This window comes from Equus quagga, chromosome 1, assembly GCF_021613505.1.
Source record: "Equus quagga isolate Etosha38 chromosome 1, UCLA_HA_Equagga_1.0, whole genome shotgun sequence".
Classification (NCBI taxonomy): domain Eukaryota; kingdom Metazoa; phylum Chordata; class Mammalia; order Perissodactyla; family Equidae; genus Equus; species Equus quagga.
Genome location: NC_060267.1, coordinates 44,970,530 through 44,989,826, shown reverse-complemented (window position 1 = coordinate 44,989,826; position 19,297 = coordinate 44,970,530). Strand labels below are relative to the sequence as shown.

The 19,297-nt window shown below is 42.0% G+C and overlaps 1 protein-coding gene across 1 annotated transcript; it reads left to right on the top strand.

Moving 5' to 3' along the window:
• Nucleotides 1–15,018, top strand: DDX47 (DEAD-box helicase 47). Its single transcript, XM_046662421.1, has 12 exons — nucleotides 1–346; nucleotides 992–1,085; nucleotides 7,105–7,293; nucleotides 7,544–7,615; nucleotides 7,842–7,960; nucleotides 9,017–9,088; nucleotides 9,217–9,333; nucleotides 9,879–10,025; nucleotides 10,582–10,719; nucleotides 12,302–12,372; nucleotides 12,931–13,060; nucleotides 14,452–15,018. The coding sequence occupies exons 1-12, from the start codon at nucleotides 260–262 to the stop codon at nucleotides 14,581–14,583; spliced, it is 1,368 nt and encodes a 455-aa protein (XP_046518377.1). The 5' UTR covers nucleotides 1–259; the 3' UTR covers nucleotides 14,584–15,018.
• Nucleotides 15,019–19,297: the final 4,279 nt, after the last annotated feature.

Sequence of the window (19,297 nt, the reverse complement as noted above, 5' to 3'; positions counted from 1 at the left end):
TTAAAAGGGACCTAAGGGGAGATGGGAGGTCCTGCATCTCAGTTTCTTCCGCACTCAGCTCAATTCCACAAGTCCGTACGTTTAACATCCATCCCTAATTTTCCTCTCTGGCTTCCATGAAGCCCCACCTGCCTGGCCGGCTGGTGCAAACCCCGGCAAGCCCGCAGTGGGGCGCCAGAACACGCTGCCAGGGAGAACTAAAACTACATTTCCCAGCATCCCGCGCGCCGCCGACCCACTTCCGGAGCCCGCTGGCGACATGGCGGCGTCCGAGGAACACGATTCCCCGACTGAAGTGCCTCAGCCGGCGGTGGAGGAGGAGGAAACTAAAACATTTAAAGACTTGGTGAGAGTGATGACGCTGGCTTGTAGTTGTACTCCCAGCGCCAGGCGCAGGCAGCGTCTGGTGACCTTAGATCCCGGCCGGTGGTGTGCAGAGCAGCGGGGCCTGGCTTCGACTTCCCCGGCATTTCTGAAGCTCGGTCCAGACGCGCTCCCTCGGCCTCTGAGTTTGGGTCGTCGAGGGGCGCTGGTCCCTGAGAGCCCCATTTGCCCTTTTCTCCAGCGTGGTGTGGCAACGTTTGTATCTGTCTGGGAGGTTGGGCATGTGGCGAATCGGCTTTTTTCAATATCTTGGGCGTTGTCTTCCAATGAACCAGGTCTGGGTTCTGACCCAGGCGCTCCCTCGAGGCACGTTCTCTCTCTGTGCCTCACTTTCCACATCTGTAAATTGGGACAATAATAAGTGCCTCAGAGAATTGTGAGGATTAAATGAAATACGTGTAAAGAACTTGGCTTTGTCCCTGGTGAGTAAAGTGTTCCTTAGGTCTCGAGCCTCATGGTCCTCGTGGGTAAAGAGTAGACAGGATAGACTGAATCAAAATGTAAGGGATGCACGTGTCGCCAGCCAGGTGGCTCTGACAGTCACTTAATTAGGAGGGAGGCGAGTGTCTGTGGTTGTTTGCTAAAGGGTGTTTCTCTGAATTCTAAGGGTGTGACAGATGTGTTGTGTGAAGCTTGTGACCAGTTGGGATGGACAAAGCCCACCAAGATCCAGATCGAAGCTATTCCTTTGGCCTTACAAGGTAGGTTGAAATTCAGTACGTGACCTGCTACAGATTGACTATGAAGTTACATTCACTTAAATACTTCCCACTTTTGAGAGCTGTTGCTTGCATCTTTCAAGTGAAATAAAAATATGATCACTAAGGAAACAAAGTTTGTGGCTTTTTGGCTTTTGAAAAAGTATTTCTCCGCTTTTACTGAGCTTCCTTTCTCTCTAAGGGGATTCGTTGTCTGCAGCAGATGCTGACTTTAAGGAAGCGCTTGATTAAAGTGTGCTAACAAGAAACTTGTTAGAAATTATGAATCAGTAAGTGCAGATTTATGGAAGAGTGCCTGGAACGTGTGTCAGTGCCCAGAGGAGTTGAGACCTCTCACTGTGAGACGTGTTCATCAGATGTGCAGAAGAGTGGGTATAGTGTTGGCTGATGACTAATGGGTCTGAAACCAGCAGGATGAACTTTAATAGGAGCAGAGGTAAAGTCCTGCTCTTAGAGTCCCAAAGCCCAACTTTACCGGATTAGGGTGGGTGGTAAAAGAGACCCAGAAGTGTTAGTTAATTGAAATTCGTTAAGATCCTCAGAGAAAGTGGATGTAATCTTAGCTACATTACTCTAAGAGGAGAGTGCCCTTTGAGAATCAAGTAAAAATAGAAAGATTTTCTCCCCACGGCTGGCTGGTGGTGTAGTGGTTAAGTTCGCGTGCTCTGCTTCAGCGGCCTGGGGTTTGCAGGTTCGGATCTCGGCATAGACCTACATACCACTCATCAAACCATGCTGAGGCAGTGTCCCACATACAAAGTAGAGGAAGATTGGCACAAATGTTAGCTCAGTGACAATTTTCCTCAAGCAAAAAGAGGAAGACGGGCAACAGATGTTAGCTCAGGGCCAATCTTCCTCACCTCCCCCCCCCCAAAAAAAGAGAGAGAGAATCCCAAGATTTTCTCCCTAGAAAAAAATGTGTAAACATATCTATACATAAAATTTATCCTGTGCCATGAAGTCCTCTCCCACAAGTCCCAGGTTAGGAACTCCTGAACTAGCTCTAGAGAGAGAGTAGTGCTTTGTACTGGTTAGAACATTCCTAGAATACTGTGCTTAGGTCTAGGGGCCACAGTTTTCAGGGACCAACTGAGAGGCAGTGAGTGTGCTATAGTGTCAAGAGTAGTCACAAATATTGAAAGGAACTGAGTGCAGTTGTTCTGGAGAAGGATAGAGTTAGGGGGTAGGATGTAATAATTGGCTTTAACGAATGAAGAGCTGTCACGTGGAAAAGGAATTGGACTTATTCTGTGAAATGCCATTTGCTCCTTCAATAAATAGTTCCTGAGTATTTGATATGGGTGTAAAGCACTGGGAGTTAAGATTCTGCCCTTGCCCAAAGTTTAGAGTCTAGTAAGGAGATAATTATAAATTTATTACAAGGCGAACAGGGACGTAAGAAAATTACAGAGTGCTCTGAGGGAGCAGAACAGATTGCTTAATTTTATTTCTTGGCTGGGGAGATTGGAAATACATTTGAGCTGAACCTTTAAGGCTGAATAGGATTTCAACGTTCAGATCTGACAGGAGGCAAGGACTTTCTGGGCATGAGGAACAGCATGAAAAAAGCCAAGGAGGCTGGGAAAAGTGGGCATGTGTGGAGACCTGGAAGTACTCAACAGAGAGTGGTACAAAAGATTAGTAAGGTTATTGGGGCCAGATTATGCAGGACTTGAATGCCAGGCAAAGGAATTTGGTCTTTTTCCACAGGCAGTGGCGTGCCTTTGGGGATTATTTTTTAGCAGGAGAATGAAATCCTGAGGGTTGTCTCCTTGGAAGATTAATCTCATAGCTGTGTAAGATAGTTTAGAGACAAGAGACTGGAGGCTGGAGACCAATTAGGAGGTCATTGCAATAATTTTGGCAATAAGTAATGGGTAGGGTAGCGGTAGTGAGAATGAAAAAGAGAGAATGATAGAAAAAGAATCGTAACTTTACAACCAGTTTGTTCAGTGGAAGGCAAGGGGTGGGGAGAGCTAAGATTATTGCAGTTTCTAGTCTATGTGTTTAGGACATATTATTCGTGTACCACTGATGTAAGAAGGGAACACAGGAGGAAAAATAATTTCAGGAAAGATGAGTTCAGTTGGAAGTAATTGATTTCCGGTATCAAAGAGAGAGAGTTGACTACTGTTCAGTTGGAATATAGGGGTTAGAGCTGGATTCAGAGGCCAGAACCGGATAGAGACTTGAAATCCAAAGGAGTTTAGCTGAAACTGTGAAATGGGGCGAGGTTGCCAGATGAGGTCAGGAATGAGAGAGGAGAAATGGAGGCTCAGGAGGGGATTGAAAATCGTGAGATACAGTTTCACACAAGTGAGGTAGGGGAGAGTGTTTGAAGGAGGGGATGGTAAACGCTATCAGCTTGTTTAGAGAAGCTCCCGGGATGAGGACCGTCTAAGGCTCTTAGTGCGGAGGAAGTCTCAGCAGTCCGCAGTACCAGAGGTGCTTCCAAAGAGTGCAAAGAAGGGTGGGTGCCTTCTGGCTTTTTCTTGCTTACCTTCCGCACAGGTGGCAAGAAGGAATCAAAATGAGGTGGCAGTCATAATTCTAAAACTATTCATAATGTTTTCGGTCAAAGGTTTGCATTTAATGCAGAGGAAAGAGCAGTCGATGAACAAAGCCACTGAGTGACGTGATTGACTTAATCACCATGGGAAATGTCTCTGTTCTTCTTCTTGAGCTTGTCTCACTCTAATGAGCAATTGACAAAGGCTTCATTGGATCTAAAGCTTCTGGTCCTAAGCAAATGATTTAAATATTCTAACAAAATTTTTCTTTCCCCTTCTATTAAATTAACTTAGATTTTAGTTCGAGTACTAATGATGGTGTCAGTTTGTAAAAAATTCCTGAGCCCTGGGTACATCCATTATTCTTAAACCTTATAACCATCCTGAAAGGTAGGAATGATGATTTTCTTGGTGAGATTGAGGCTCAGAGAGTTAAGTACCATGGCTAGAGTCACATAACTAATTATTTCTGGAGCTAGTATTTGAGTATAAAATCTTCCAGCTGAAAAGCCTGTTTTCTCGGCCCTATATCACAGAGTGTTACTGTGGAGAGATCAGAATCTTTTGATGGTTTTTAAGGATGCTTTCCTTCTCTGTTTCATGTATTGAGTTTATTTCTGTTTCAGAGATCACTCAGAATCCTCTAGGAATTTCACAGTTTTTTGAATGGCTGCCATATAACAAAGCACTTATGTTAGGTGCTGGCAGTGTGGCAGGTGAATGTGAATTTATTCTGCTCTCGTGGAGTTTTATGTGTTCTAGTGTATTCTACACAGTTACTACCACTGAAAAGGCTCAGGGGTTGTGAGAGGAAGAAAGGAGATGATAGAGAAAAATCCATCAGTTTCACAAACTGAGTTTTGCTCTGAGGGGATCATAAAAAAACTGAAAGCAATGCAACCCTCCGTTGCTGGCACTGGGTGTTGGTCACAGCCACCTGGATTGAGTGACTTAAGCTCCTTTACGTCCCTAAATCTTTCCTATATACTCCTTTCTTCCAAAACTTTAAGATTTCCTATGACAAAAAAAGAGGACAGGTCCCAGTGGTTTTTTTCTGTTCTTGAAGCCATGTCGTGGTACACAGGCAGGGAGGGCAGAATCCCCAGAGAGTTGAGGAATAAAGCTTTGGAAGTCCTTGGCCCAGAAGCAGGTGGATGCTGTTGGAATTCCTTGTCATCTACCCTATAACCCAACAAGGGGGACATTAAAGTTAGTAGATCACTGAGAAATTTTATCTCCAGATTGTCATTTGTTTCTGTAATGTTTTACAAAATTAGTCCATTGTGTGGTCTGACTTATAATTCACGTCTATGTATATACTTTTGTATGGAAGACACTGAAATTAGTAGGTAGAAGGTTAAAGGGTAAAATTCAGTAGAATATAATGTTGTTTGATCTGGCATGGCAGATCCTAGTTTGAGTGATTAACATCTAAGTGATTGATATTGAAAAGCTCATTCTAGGGCCAGCCTGGTGGCGTAGTGGTTAAGTTTGCGTGCTCTACTTTGGTGGCCCAGGGTTCACGGGTTCGGATCCTGGGCGTGGACCTATGCACCACTCATCAACCATGCTGTGGTGGTGTCCCACATACAAAATAGAGGAAGTTTGGCATAGATGTTAACTCAGTGACAATCTTCCTCAAGCAAAAAGAGGAAGATTCGCAACAAATGTTAGAACGCTCAGGGCCAATCTTCCTCACCAAAAAAAAAAAAAAAACAGAGAGAGAGAGAGAGAAAGAAAAGTCTATTCTACTTGATATCGACTGTTCTGCTTTCTTGAAGCTCTCTTCCTTCTTAATTTCAAGTCAGTATTGTCTTCTCCTGATTTTCCAGCTGTCCTTTCTCAGTTTCTTCTGGCTCCTTTCCCTTTCCCTTGCAGTGTTAATTCTATCTTCATCCTGTTTTTTCTCACTCTGAAACACTACTAAGATTTCTCATCCAATCCTGAAGTTTTAACACTATCTGCATGAATGAGTCTCAGCCAGTGCTCATCTGATTCACCTGTGGAACTTTTGAAACAATGGAGATTTCTGGGCTCCAGCCTAGACCGGCTGAAGCAGAAGTTCTAGGTGTGGGCCCTAGGCATGTAGATGGAAAACCTTACTAGATTACTCTGCGTGTCTGCCCCTGGGCAGCACCACTAGTGGGATGCTCATGCCTCTCCTGTCTGTATTTGTAGCCCACACTTTTCTGCTATACTCCAAACAAGTGTGTCCAACTGGAATTTAGATATTTCTCTGAGCTTACTGTGGGACCTTGAGGTTCCCCGTGTCCAAACCAGAGTCATTATTTTCCTGACCAGAACTAATTTTTCTGTAGCCCCTATCTCAATTTATGGCCTTTGAGTTTCCCAGGGTGGAAACCTGTGTGTCAACCACATTTTCTTTCTTTACTTTCTAAACCTCCCTCGTTCCTATCCTCACTGCCTTGCCTTAGTTCGGGCCACCATCATAACTCCTCTGGTATCCTGATTGAGCTCTCATTTTCTTACATGTTCCTTCTTCTGGTCGTTTAGGTCATTTTAGATCGTGAGGAAGAGAGTCATGTTCAGGTTACCTGCGGGAAAAGGGGTTTGTTGTAGGCTTAGTCTCTAGGTGAGGAAACCTCAGCGGTTATACAATCAAGGAACAATGTAAGCATCAACTGTGGGATCCTTCCTCAACAGGAAGCATTCCCACTGGCTGCTGTTCTGGTGCACAGCTGCCTTGTGGGCTGCAGCCAGCCTGGAGACGGTGGTCTTGGCTTGGGCGTTAATTTCCACATCTTGTTAGTTATGGCTTGGTTGGTAATAGCAAACCGTGGGGCCTATTGTTAAGGAATTACTTAGGGCGTTCTCCCCTCAGGAGGAGCAGTGTAAAGGGCAGTACTGCTAAGCTCTTCGGCTCTTCTTTGTGCCATCAGGCCCAGCGTTTATCTTCCTAAAGAGTGACATTGGTCATGATCTTCCCTTCTTAAAATCCTTCAGTTCCTGTCTCTTATAGGAAGACATCAAAATCCTTAGCACGGCTTACGAGTCTCCTTTCTAGTCTCCTCCTTCTCCCTTTGCTCCTTAAGGCGTCCGTTCCTGCCACACTGTACTTCTCACTCTCCCTGCTTATACTGTGTTTTTTCCCGCCTCATCCTCTTTCTTCATACAGGAATATCCTTCCTTTCTTTCTTTCTTACTTCCAGATTGAATTTACCCCTCACCTGTTAACCCTTCCTGACTCCTCTGGGCAGTGAGTTCCTCCTTCCTTTGTGTTCTCACTGTATTTTGTAGGGGCCTGTGTTAAAGCCCTTCTCACATTATAATGTATTTGTGTATCTCACCCCTGGATTTTGAGCTTGTCTAGGACAGAGACCTTGTCTTCTGTCTTCTCAACCTTCCTCTCCCCCCAGTTCTTCAAAGATTTATTCATTATCTACTTTGTGCCCAACATTGTGTCATTGCAGAAAATGTGGAAATAATCAGAGAGCATTTCTGTGCTGTGAGATGTTTTCTTTCTCTTCTAGGTCGTGATATCATCGGGCTGGCAGAAACTGGCTCTGGAAAAACAGGGGCCTTCGCTTTGCCCATTCTGAATGCACTGCTGGAGACGCCCCAGCGATTGTTCGCCTTAGTTCTCACCCCGACTCGGGAGTTGGCCTTTCAGATCTCGGAGCAATTTGAAGCCCTGGGGTCTTCTATTGGAGTGCAGAGTGGTAAGTGTCTGAGAGGAGAGGAATCTTAGAGTTTCTTCACAGGTTGAGAATGCCTGTGAAAGGAGAATGGAAGGAAATAGTGAGTAAGTTCACTGACCTAAAGAGCTGATTTGGTATTTTAGCTTTGAGGAAATTGTAATTGTAAGGGAAGAAAAATTTAAGTAGAAATCTAGCATTGGCTTTAAAAGATGTTCAGTGAACTATGGAAAAAATTAAGGATCTCCTTTCTATATTCTTTTTATGTCTGTAGCCGTGATTGTAGGTGGAATTGATTCAATGTCCCAATCTCTGGCCCTGGCAAAGAAACCACATATAGTAATAGGTGAGTAACTGACAAAGCTAGAAGACACTGACGATGATGAATTGGAGAATGTCTACTGATGTTGGGTGTAACTTATTTGTGTGGAAAGACTTGGAAGAACGGATTTTTGTAACCCTGTTAATTTTTTAATTTCTGAAATTCTGGCTTGAGGGGCGGAGAGTTGGTGACTTTCCTTCTTGCTGTCCCTGGTGTTGAACATTGCCTTCTCCTCAACCTTTCTTGGTAGCGACTCCTGGTCGACTGATTGACCACTTGGAAAATACAAAAGGTTTCAACTTAAGAGCTCTCAAATACTTGGTCATGGATGAAGCAGACCGAATATTGAATATGGATTTTGAGACAGAGGTGAGCTCTCGATTTCTTTCCTCCTCTTAGAGCATATCAAGTGTCCTGTTTCAAAATTTGGTTCATTGCACAGCTGCTTTATATGGAGCACTGTATCATTATCAGTTAATTTAAGCATCTCTGCTGCCTTTTTGGTGCTCTTCACGTTGTCAGTGCCTCAGCATCCTCTGTAAAATATAGTCTGACTCTGATTTCAGAGATGACAAATATCAAAACCAGATTTTCTTTTCTGTTCCCTTTGATTTAGACCTCTTCCATACACCTTGAAATATCTGTATTTTCATTGATGACCCATTCGTCATAGCTTATTTAGTTGATTAATACTTATTCTTGACTTTTTCTTAGATTAACTGTGCTCTACTAATTTAAACTGTTTTTTTCTCTGAGTAGCATCATTTTTTTGATAGCATCTGGTATGGTATCAAATAATAAATATTCAATAAATTTTAGCTAAATCGAATTGAATTTTTGAGTCCCCAAAGCCCCACAGCGATGCATGATGTGGGCTCGGTGAGCCGAGGAGTCAGAGGAAAGATTTCTTGGACTGTCAAGGTCTGGTAGTAGTGCTCCTTTATTCAGAGAATAGCATGGAGACAGGACCCATGGGCACTGAGGAGCTGCAGGCGTGGAGACAGGACCCATGGGCAGTGAAGGGCTGCAGGCATGGGGACACGACCCATAGGCAGTGAAGGGCTGCAGGCGTGGGGACAGGACCCATGGGTGGTGAAGGGCTGCAGTGTGTTGAGGGTTAGGGCTAAACTTATAAGCCATGGGTACGTGACTCATTTTTACTAGACAAAGGGAAGATGGTGTAAAAAGTCATTAAAATGGTATCAGTGCAGGTGGGGTCTAGTTATTGTCTGGTTGTATAACTTTAGGTATGAATCGGGTCATAGACATTGGCGTGTAGGCCAGGACGCCTTGGGCTTCTCTCCCTGGGGCAGCCCTGATCCACATCAGTGCATTTGGTTTGTTATTTTCTGTCTCCTTCACAAGGAGCATTTGCAGGTGTCCAGGCTAAATGTTATATGGTACCCTTTCCTCTTTGTGCCTTAGGTTGACAAGATCCTCAAAGTGATTCCCCGAGATCGGAAAACATTTCTCTTCTCTGCTACCATGACCAAGAAGGTGAAATTTTCTAGGACTTCTGTTTTCTTCTTTATAAGAATTGATATATAAAGTCAGTAATAACAATAGCAATAATAAAAATAGAGCCTTTAAGAATCAGTGTACTATTCCAGGTTTTCTTTCTTCAGGTGCAAAAACTTCAGCGAGCAGCACTAAAGAATCCTGTGAAATGTGCCGTTTCCTCTAAATACCAGACGGTTGAGAAATTACAGCAATATTATCTTTTTATTCCCTCTAAGTTCAAGGTAAAGTGTTTACTTTGATCATTCCTGCCTCTCCCTCTCCTTTCTCACCAAAACATCTGAAAATGTGTCAACTTTTGATTAGCTAAGAGCTGTGCTACAGGTTGGAGTCCTGTTTGTTTTAGAGTGCACGCTGTGCTTATATTTATCACTGATAAAGTCAAACATTCTGGGAATTCACAGTACACTAAACCACAATCATGAAGTCATGATGTCATTCCTTCCCAACCCCATCCTTGAGGTAGTTTTTCCTTTGTCTGCTTATTATGTGGCTTTTTTGTAGGCAGGGATCCTAGGTTTGCGCTTTAATGTAAGGACTTTTCCTTGTTGCTGAGTACAGATCTCCCTGTGCTTGGCTTCAGGCTGTGTGTGAAATTCTTGGTTCACAGAGATGACAGTACTGATTAAGGAGTGCAAAGCTGGCAGCTGCGGGCCTGAGTGAGTGAGAAGCAGCCATAGGCTTAGTCTTTTACCTAATTTACACGTCCAGGACTCCAACCTTTCCTTCCTGGTTCAGTTACATATGTTGTTTTGGGTTTCTGACTTAGGATACCTACCTGGTTTATATTCTAAATGAATTGGCTGGAAACTCCTTTATGATATTCTGCAGCACCTGTAACAATACCCAGAGAACCGCTTTGCTACTCCGAAATCTTGGATTCACTGCCATCCCCCTCCATGGACAGATGAGTCAGGTAAGGATTTTTCAGTATCATTAGTGGTGAACTGGTGGCATGAGAAAGAGAAACCTTATAGTAGTAGATGTGTGCAATTAACAACATGACATTAATGCATTTTCTCATAATTGTTCCAGTGTTATGGGCTTGACAGTGTTGCTCTGGATCCTTATTTCCTCCTTTCGGGGTGGCAAGAGGCTCAAGTTAGAATATTCCCTAGGTAGTTGTCTGGTGTGGAAGCTGTCGAGTTGATTTGTTCAGCCCTAGGGTAATAGTGGGTCTCTGGTCTCTAAGGACTTTTAATAAATTATTTCTCAATTATCTTTTTATCATATTAAACAATGCTCATTTCATCTTAGTATTTTCTAGCCTTAGTTTTAAATATTTTCTTGTTGCTTCCCTGTTTCCTTTTGACCTGTAGAGCCCAGTCTGAACTTAGGGGAAACCGTCCTTTTAAAAATTTCTCTCTCTTGGTTCTTATATTTAGTTTGTCTAGTTTGTGTGTCTTGGATTCTGTGATTCATTAGTTTTCCATGATTAAAATTATTTTCATCTCTTTTTTTCCTCATCATAGAGCAAGCGCCTAGGATCCCTCAATAAGTTTAAGGCAAAGGCTCGTTCCATTCTTCTGGCAACTGATGTTGCAAGCCGAGGTTTGGACATACCTCACGTGGATGTAGTTGTTAACTTTGACATTCCTACTCATTCCAAGGTGAGTCCTACTGCTGACCTGACTTTCTAGTCCCAAAGAATATTTTTTTTTCTTCTTTTATTGAGATATATAGTTGACATATAACATTATATTAGTTTCAGGTGTACAGTGTAATGATTTGGTATTTGTATATACTTGTGAAATGATTACCACAAGTCAAGTTAACGCCTGTCACCATACATAGTTAGAAATTTTTTTTTCTTGTGATGAGAACTTTTAAGATCTGTTCTATTAGCAACTCTCAAATATGCAATACAGTATTAACTATAGTCACCATGCTATGCATTACATCTCCATGTATTTTATTACTGGAAATTTGTACCTTTTGCTCCCCTTCACCTGTTTTACCCCACCCCGCCCCATCCCTGTCTGTTCTCTGTATCTATGAGCTGAGTGTTTTTTTGGTTCCACATATAAGTAGGATCATATGGTATTTGTCTTTCTCTGTTTAACTTATTTCACTTAACATAATGCCCTCAAGGTCCATCCATGTTGTCATAAATGGCAAGATTTAGTTCTTTTGGCTTTATGGCTAAATAATATTCCTCTGTGTCCAAAGTTTCTTTCTTTCTTTCTTTTTTTTGGTAAGAAAGATTGGCCCTGAGCTAACATTTGTGCCAATCTTCCTCTTTTTGCTTGAGGAAGATTGTCCCTGAGCTAACATCTGTCCCAATCTTCCTCCATTTTGATTTTAGTGGAAGTTTTTCCTTTTAACATCATTTTTTTATTCTTTGATTACTTCAGTATCAAAAACTGGGAAAGCTCTTGATTTCTTCATCCTCATTATCTTGCACATGCCTGTGGATATGAATTAATAAATGTAAATGAAGGTAGCCAAGGACAGGTATACATATGCTGATCTTTGTCAGTCTCAGTTCTTTAGAAGTAACAGCTTTTGGTTCTTAGTATATCTCAGGGTTTCTCAGCCTTGGCACTATTAACATTTTGGGCCAGCAAATTCTTTGTTGTGGGGGTTGTCCTTTGCATTGTAGGATGCTTAGCAGCATTTCCGGCCTCTACCCACAGGTGACCTTGTGACAACCAGATATGTTTCCAGACATTTCCAAATGTCTCCCTGGGGCGGACAAAATTGCCCCTGGTTGAGAACGACTGGTATCTCTTGGCTTTGTATTTAACTTCTGTAGAAAAGGTGCTGTCTCATTTGATTTTCACCATAACCCTGTGAGTTTGGGCATGCATTTCTATCCCTGTTTTATAGCTAGAAACCAAGGTTCAGAGAGGTTGTGTGACTTGCGGACAGTTGTGTAGCTGGTAGGTGGTAAAATCAGAGCTGTGACCCACGTCTGCCTCTAGATCCAGTGCTGTTTTTTTACACTATGTTGTCTCTAAACATGTAGATATGCTTTTAGATTTGTTTTGTTATTAAAAGAAACGAACAAAAACATTGGGTAAATTGTGTGCTAACAGAGGGATAAAAAAGCTGTAGCTTTATCTCAATAAATTGCCTAGTCTATTTTCGCTGTTCCAGCGTGAATCTGTTTTCTTTCACTGCAGTACGCCTTCACGTACGTAGTTTTTTATTTATGCCATATAACTCAAATTTATTTACTCTTTTTTTCAGGATTACATCCATCGAGTAGGTCGAACAGCTCGAGCTGGACGCTCTGGAAAGGCTATTACTTTTGTCACACAGTAAGTAAATCGACTTCAGGGGCAGAGCAATGTAGAGAAAAGAGCAGAACTCGGGAGCAGACTGACTTGGAATCTGACTTTACCATCCACTGTAATAGTCACTTAACCTCCCTCATCCCATTTTCATCATTTGTAAAATGAAAATAATAATGCCCATCTAGCAGGGTTTTAATAAAGATTGGAGATACGTGTATGTAAAAGATCTAGTATGGTATTTGGCGTATAGAAGCACACAAAAAAACCCTGCTATTTCTTTCAGCTGCTAGAGCCAGAGAGCAGTGACCTTTCCACTCAAAGTATTAGAATAACTGTTTCTGGTATTGTTTTTAAAGGAACAAATACCCAAGGCTTTTTTAGGAGTAAAGAATATGTTGGGTGATTATCTAATGGGCTGTGCACAGAAATTGCATTCAATCAGTATTGTGAAAAGGAATAGTAGATTCGATATTGTTTAAAACTGTGGCTCCTATTGCGTCCTGTCATATCATATATGGTTTTGCAATGGACAGACATTTGCACTGTCAGCCAACCAAAACCATGCCAATTTTCCTTCCTCAGATATGATGTGGAACTCTTCCAGCGCATAGAACACTTAATTGGGAAGAAACTGCCTGTCTTTCCAACACAGGATGACGAGGTTATGATGCTGACAGAACGTGTGACTGAAGCCCAAAGATTTGCCCGGATGGTATGCTACTTATTTTCTCACCAGCTGCTATGCAGATGATATTAACTGTGTTAACATTTGCTAGGCACTTCATTGTATTCATCCTCATAATAAACTGCAGGAACTGGGAATTATTTTATTCCAGATTTAAGAGGAGCATACTAAAGCGTAGAGATGGTGGGTAATTTGCTTCAGATCATGCAACTAAATGGTTGAATCAGGGTTTGGACTCAGTCTGACCACAGTGACCACATTCTCAGCCACTGTTCATGTTTCACATGTGGCAGGAAAGCCTTTGGACTTGAGATGAGAAGACCCAGCTGTGAACCGTGAGCTTGGACCGTGTGTCTACCTCTCAGTCACTTCCTCGCCTGTAAATTGGAAATAGTGCTTAATCTTGAATATCTTACAGGGTTTTGTGAGCACCAAATAAGCTGATGTAAACTGCATGGTTATTAAGAGTAGCAGTAGCACTAGTAGTGGAGATAAAAAGATCCCAAAGGAGACTCCTTGCAAGTGCTGTCTGCTCCCTGGAGTTCTGGTCTGAGGGACAAAGAAACTGCCCACGGGCCACTTTCTGAGTAGCTGAGGTGTGTGCTTGTTTTTGTTTTTCTGCCCACATGGAATTCTTTGTTTGGTATTTTTGTTTATAAAAGTGTAACGTGTTGGGGAAAAAAATTCTGGGAATGTAGAAAGGGTTAAAATAGTAAATGAAACATAGAAGCCACCCCCGACAGAGAACCATTGATAACATTTTGCTATTTTTCTTTCTTTAGCCATAGTTAGACTTGATCTAATTGTATATCATTAACGTTTTTCTAGTTCAACAAATATTGATCCATGTGATCACTTCTTAATGACTACAAGGAATTCTGTAATGAATATATAATATGGTTTACACTGATGTGTTTATGCTTTTACCTATTTTTTGTATTTTAACTGGTACTGTGTTGAACATCCTAGTATGTACAGCTTTGCATACTTGTCTTGTTTCCTTAGAATAAATTCCTAAAAGTACAATTAATTGTTAGGCTGAGGAGTATACACAGTTAAAATCTGAATTCATAAAGAATGCCAAATTTTCCCTGTAGAAAAGCTCTATCAGTTTATACTAACGGTGCCAGTATATGTGAATATGTGAATGTCTCCACCCCTTGACCAATACTAGATATTACCATTCTCTTAAATCTTTGCTAGTCTGCCATGTGAAAATAATAGCTTATTGTTTTAATTTTCATGCCTTTGGTTACTAGTAAGGTTAACGTTTTCTTATATTGGGATTTTGGTCTTATTCTTTTGCTAATGTGAGGTGTTAGGGGGTTAGTGTTTGATTTTAAGGGGAGGAGACCAGGATGTGTTACCCTTAGTGACAGTAATTCATTTTCAATCTCATACTTTCTGTTTTCTTGCAGGAGCTAAGGGAGCATGGAGAAAAGAAGAAACGCACACGGGAGGATGTTGGGGACAATGATGACACAGAGGGTGCTCTTGGTGTCAGGAACAAGGTGGCTGGAGGAAAGATGAAGAAACGGAAAGGCCGTTAATCTCTTTTATAAAGACTTGATTTCTGCTTTCTGTTCTGTGAAAGGGGATTGAAGAAGAGAATGAAACCTCGTCCAACAGAGTTCCTCAGACCGAAATCTATCAGAATCCGCTCAGCTAATTTAGCACTCATTCCCCTTTTTTATGTGGTAGAGTATCATTACTGCAGAATATTTGTTATAGTGCTGATGTCAAGACTGTTGTTGTTCTCCAGCTTTGGTTATTGCTCATGACATGGGTGGGATGTGCTCTTCCATCACTTCGCATCGACCATTTGCTTTTTTCAGCTGCAAGTCAAGGACTAGGTTGATGAAGCACTTGACCTGTAATTGGGAAGAAGCTGCTACATCTTTAAAACGGTGACACTTAAGCAATCTCAACTTGTGCTTCATTAGACCAAATATGAAATAATAAATTCAAATATTATTTTTAAAAGATTCAAACTCCTTGATGACCTTTATAGCTTAAAGGATTTTGTAGATTTAAGTAAGATCTTGCTAATAGGTAAGAAACTAACAGTGGCAGTTACATGGCAAATTCATTGGTTGTCCTTAATTTAAGGTAAACATTATTTATGACTTTAAAAAATCAACAGAGGAACAAGATGATAGATGGCTTTGAAAGGGAGATCTGCTTAAAAGGAGGTTCTGTTTTTCTTGAGGATGGAGTAAAGTGCATAAGTCAGACTGCAAAGTCTCTTAGATTCTGAAATAAGTTCACTTCCCTGGCTTGGATTAAGCAGTTGGTTAGGAAGACTGGTTTCTTATGCAGATTCTTGTCCGTAGGTGACCAGAGTAAAATCAGGAAGCATCAGAAATAGAGGGTAATTCCAAGAGACCCAATTTCATCCACTTGTCATTGGTGCTCATTGCCCACTATTTACTTTGTTTTGTCCTCATCTGTTGGGTGATTTAATTCCAGAGATGTAAAGCTGGGTCATCAGCCCTGGGGAGGAAGTAGACATTGGCACTGTGGGGACTGGGTGGGGCAGGGGAGAGTGGATGGATATCAGAAACAGCTTTGAGCTTCGCATTCATGAATAGTCTTGGGCTGTGAGGGCTTTTACACGTGGAAGATGCCTAGTCATTCTTGTTGGATATAACAATTTTATTAGAAGAGAGTGTGCCTGGAGTGGCAGAACCAGGCTAAAGAGATTCCAGTGGTTTAAGGTTGAGAATGAGTTTTGGTAGAAGAGAAACTTTCCATATGCATCTTAATGGAAAGTGTGTGTTTCAAAGATTGTGTTTCTTAGAGTCAAAGTGTCTGGTGAGAAGTGAAAAGTGGATGTCAGGAAAATTCTCTGTGGTAGTCAGGTGTGGATTGTTGATTGCAAGATCTTTGTAAATATAGGTAGTGGGGTACTTTCTGCCACACATGTATCCTAAGAGGGGTGTCAGGGATAAGGCATTTAGAATTAATTGAAATCTAACACATGCCTTATTTTCCTGTTTTGTTTGCTCCAAACTTTATTACTGCTCATTATGGTGCATTTGAGTTAAGGCCAAGTTAGAGGAGTCAGGAAGCAATAAGAAAAAAGGAAAGGAGAAAAAAAGGTAGAAGAAAAGGAGAAGCAAATAGTTGAGTGCAGCCATACTTGTGACTGCTTGTTATGTGCCTACCACTGGGAGCTAATTCTCCATTAATATTGTATTTTCCTCATGGGACTCACCAGGGTGGCTTAGGATGATAGCATCCTAAACTCGCTTTCTCTGAGCCAGTGGGTGAAAGCAAAATGGATGGGTGCTGTTTCAACTCTGGAGGACTTGAGAAGCTGAAATTGAATTGGGGTATGGTTGGTAGGGAGGTAGGAGAGGTTAGAATTACCCTGAAAGAGTCTGAACTTTTTAAATAGGCAGGAGTCTATAACCCAGGGTCTATGGACCCTTAAGGTATATGCATATTTCTGGGGAGACCAAAAAGGTTCAAAGCTACTGCTCTCAAGCTTAGCTGTTGTCTCTAAAGTACATACTTAACTGTGCTTTGCTAGGACAGGAAGATGGGACACTAAGGGAGGAAATGTGGGTGATGTGTTTCCAGGCATATTAGTAGGTCCAGACTGTAAGCTAGAGTTCTAGACAGAACAAGTAAAGATGTTGTTTGAATGGCAAGAGACGCAGAAATAAATGAATGTGATCCATTAGTAAATGAGGACGCAGCTGTGGGTTTGTACCATTAATCGAAACTGTTCTTCATGCTTTCTTTTCCTCTAAGGCAAAGTTGTAAAGTCTTGCTGCTGAAACCCTCATTGAGGTGTGTATTAGTTTCCTAAGGCTGCCTTAAAGTACCACAAACTGGGTAGCTTAAAACAAGAGATATTTATTGGCTTACTGTTCTGAAGGCTAGAAGTCCAAGATTGAGGTGTTGGCAGGGTCATTTTCATCTAAAGCCTCCAGAGAATCCCTCCGTCCCTCCTCCTGGCTTCTCGTGGTTGCCGGCAGGCCTTGCTGTTCCTTGGTTCGTGGCAGTGTAACTCCAGTCTCTGCCTCCATCTTCACACAGACTTCTTGCCCATGTGTCTGTGTCTTCACGTGGCCTTACAAGGACACCAGTCTTTGGATGTAATGCAGCATGGCCTCATCTTAATTATATCTGCAAAGACCCTATTTCCAAATAAGGTTGTTCCGGGTAGACGTAAATGTTGGGGAGACACTATTCAACCCAGTATAAACTTTTTGGACTGCAGTTTTCTTTGGGGTTTAAGATTGCATTGTGGAACAGAAGTGGTAGAAAGAGTTGATTACAAAGAAAGTGGAGAAGAGACAGGAGATAGGTCTGTAGAAGTGGTAGGATGGATGGAAGTATAGAAGTTTAAAATGACATTCTCTTAAGTGAAATGTCAATTGTCTTTGCAGTCAAGGTACCAAAGGCTCTGCTGTTAGGAGTGGGGAAGGAGGTCTCTGGCCTTTTGTCTCCTATTCCCTTCTTGGTATAATTCCTTAGTTCTGCTTTTAAGAAACAGAGAATTTCAAAATAAACAACCAACCTCTCCTCCTCCCCCAATTGCAAACAAAGACACCTAACTTTTATGACTTAATAAAGGGAGAATCTTGCAATAGTCATAGAAGGCTGGCCCAGAGAAAATGTCCCCTACTTCTCATCTGAATCATAAAGCCACTTTATATAGTAGTCGTTGTATGGCTTCATGACTAGCTAGCCTGGTTTTACTTCTGTATAGGCTAAAGTGAGATGAGGAAAATACCCCTGTCCTAGGATGGGGTCCCGGGATCCCAGGTAAAGGTTTCAGTTGGGTAGGCTGTTCCAGAGTTAAAGCAGGCCCAGAATTCCAGGTCCCCTGGAGTTTAGAGGCACTCCGAGGGGATTCTAATAGTTGCCCGGAGGGGTCTAGACTCAGTTACATCATGCTTATTCTTTCTCAGGCCCTCAGAAATATTCTGAAACTTTTCTGACTCTATAAAGACATCTGGCTTACAGCCAGAGTGTTTTCCAAGTAGCTTCCTGCCTGCAGATATATCTGAAAACCTAAATCAGAGATTCTTATCACCCCAGGTCCCTCAAAGGCCTGGGAAATGGCACCAGAAAGAACCACAGGCTGTGGTATTGGTTACAGAGAATGAAGCCATCCAAGTTATCAAAAGCAGGTAACAAAATAACATCAAGAAAGTATGTTCCAAAGACTTGAATAAAAAATTAGAGAATATGCAAGAAGTTTTAGTCCACATAGTTCTTCAGGTGAAACCTAGCCTCAGGGCAGATAGTACATAAGGGCGTGAGTCACCCCTCTTTAATTGGAATGACAAGAGACGCAGACCCTGGCACTAGAGATTGAAGGGTTACCCACACCCACATTCCTTTTCATGCCTCACCTGTCCCAGGTATGCACTAAAACTCCAGCTAAAAATAAATGCAGAAACTTGAACTCTGGGAAATAGCACTGAACAGTCTCAGCTAGAGTACAGAGCTGATTTGTGCCAAGTGGCAGAGAGACAGGAAGAAAATGGGCTCCTATAGAGACCATGTAATCTCTAGGATGTGGCCCTGATGTCTGTTCACATTCTTGAACTTTTTATCGACTCCATAGTCATCCATCTACCTGATACCTTCCAAAAACTATGGCCCTTCTTTAACCTGTGTATGCCATCGAGGGGCTGGAAGAAACCAGAGGGATGGGTGAATGCAACGGAGTGTGGGGAAAATGTTAGTCAAGAGACCTGTTTGCTGTTGCTATGTGGCCTTGTGAGAGTTACTGAACCTCGATTTCTTTCATTTGTTAATGTGGAAATAAGAGCATCTATCCTGTCTGCCTCGCAAAGAATTGAACCTATTTTTTAAAAAAATTCTGTCCCCTCCCTCCCTTCCTTCCGGCGTCTGCTGTATCCTAGCCACTGTGCCAGGTACTAGGAAGACAATACTGAGAAAAAAGTCAGATGCTATGTTTACTGAACTCCGTCTTAGCATTTTATTGTGATTGTGCTTGCCCAGAGGGCAGGAACCATGCTTATTCATTTATGTGACTTTAATATCTTGCAGGCCCAACACACAGTGAATGTTCAATATCTGTCATTTTCTGAAATGTACTGTGTGTTGGCAGCTTTACGTGTGTTGTCTCAGGTTCCTTGAATAATCCTGAAAGGTGGATGTTATTGTCCCCTTATGAGCTATGGAGCTAGACTGTGAACTCTGCTCCTTACTAGCTGTGAGACCTTGGGCAAGTTATTAAACTTTTTCGTGTTTCAATCTCCTTATCTGAAGACATAC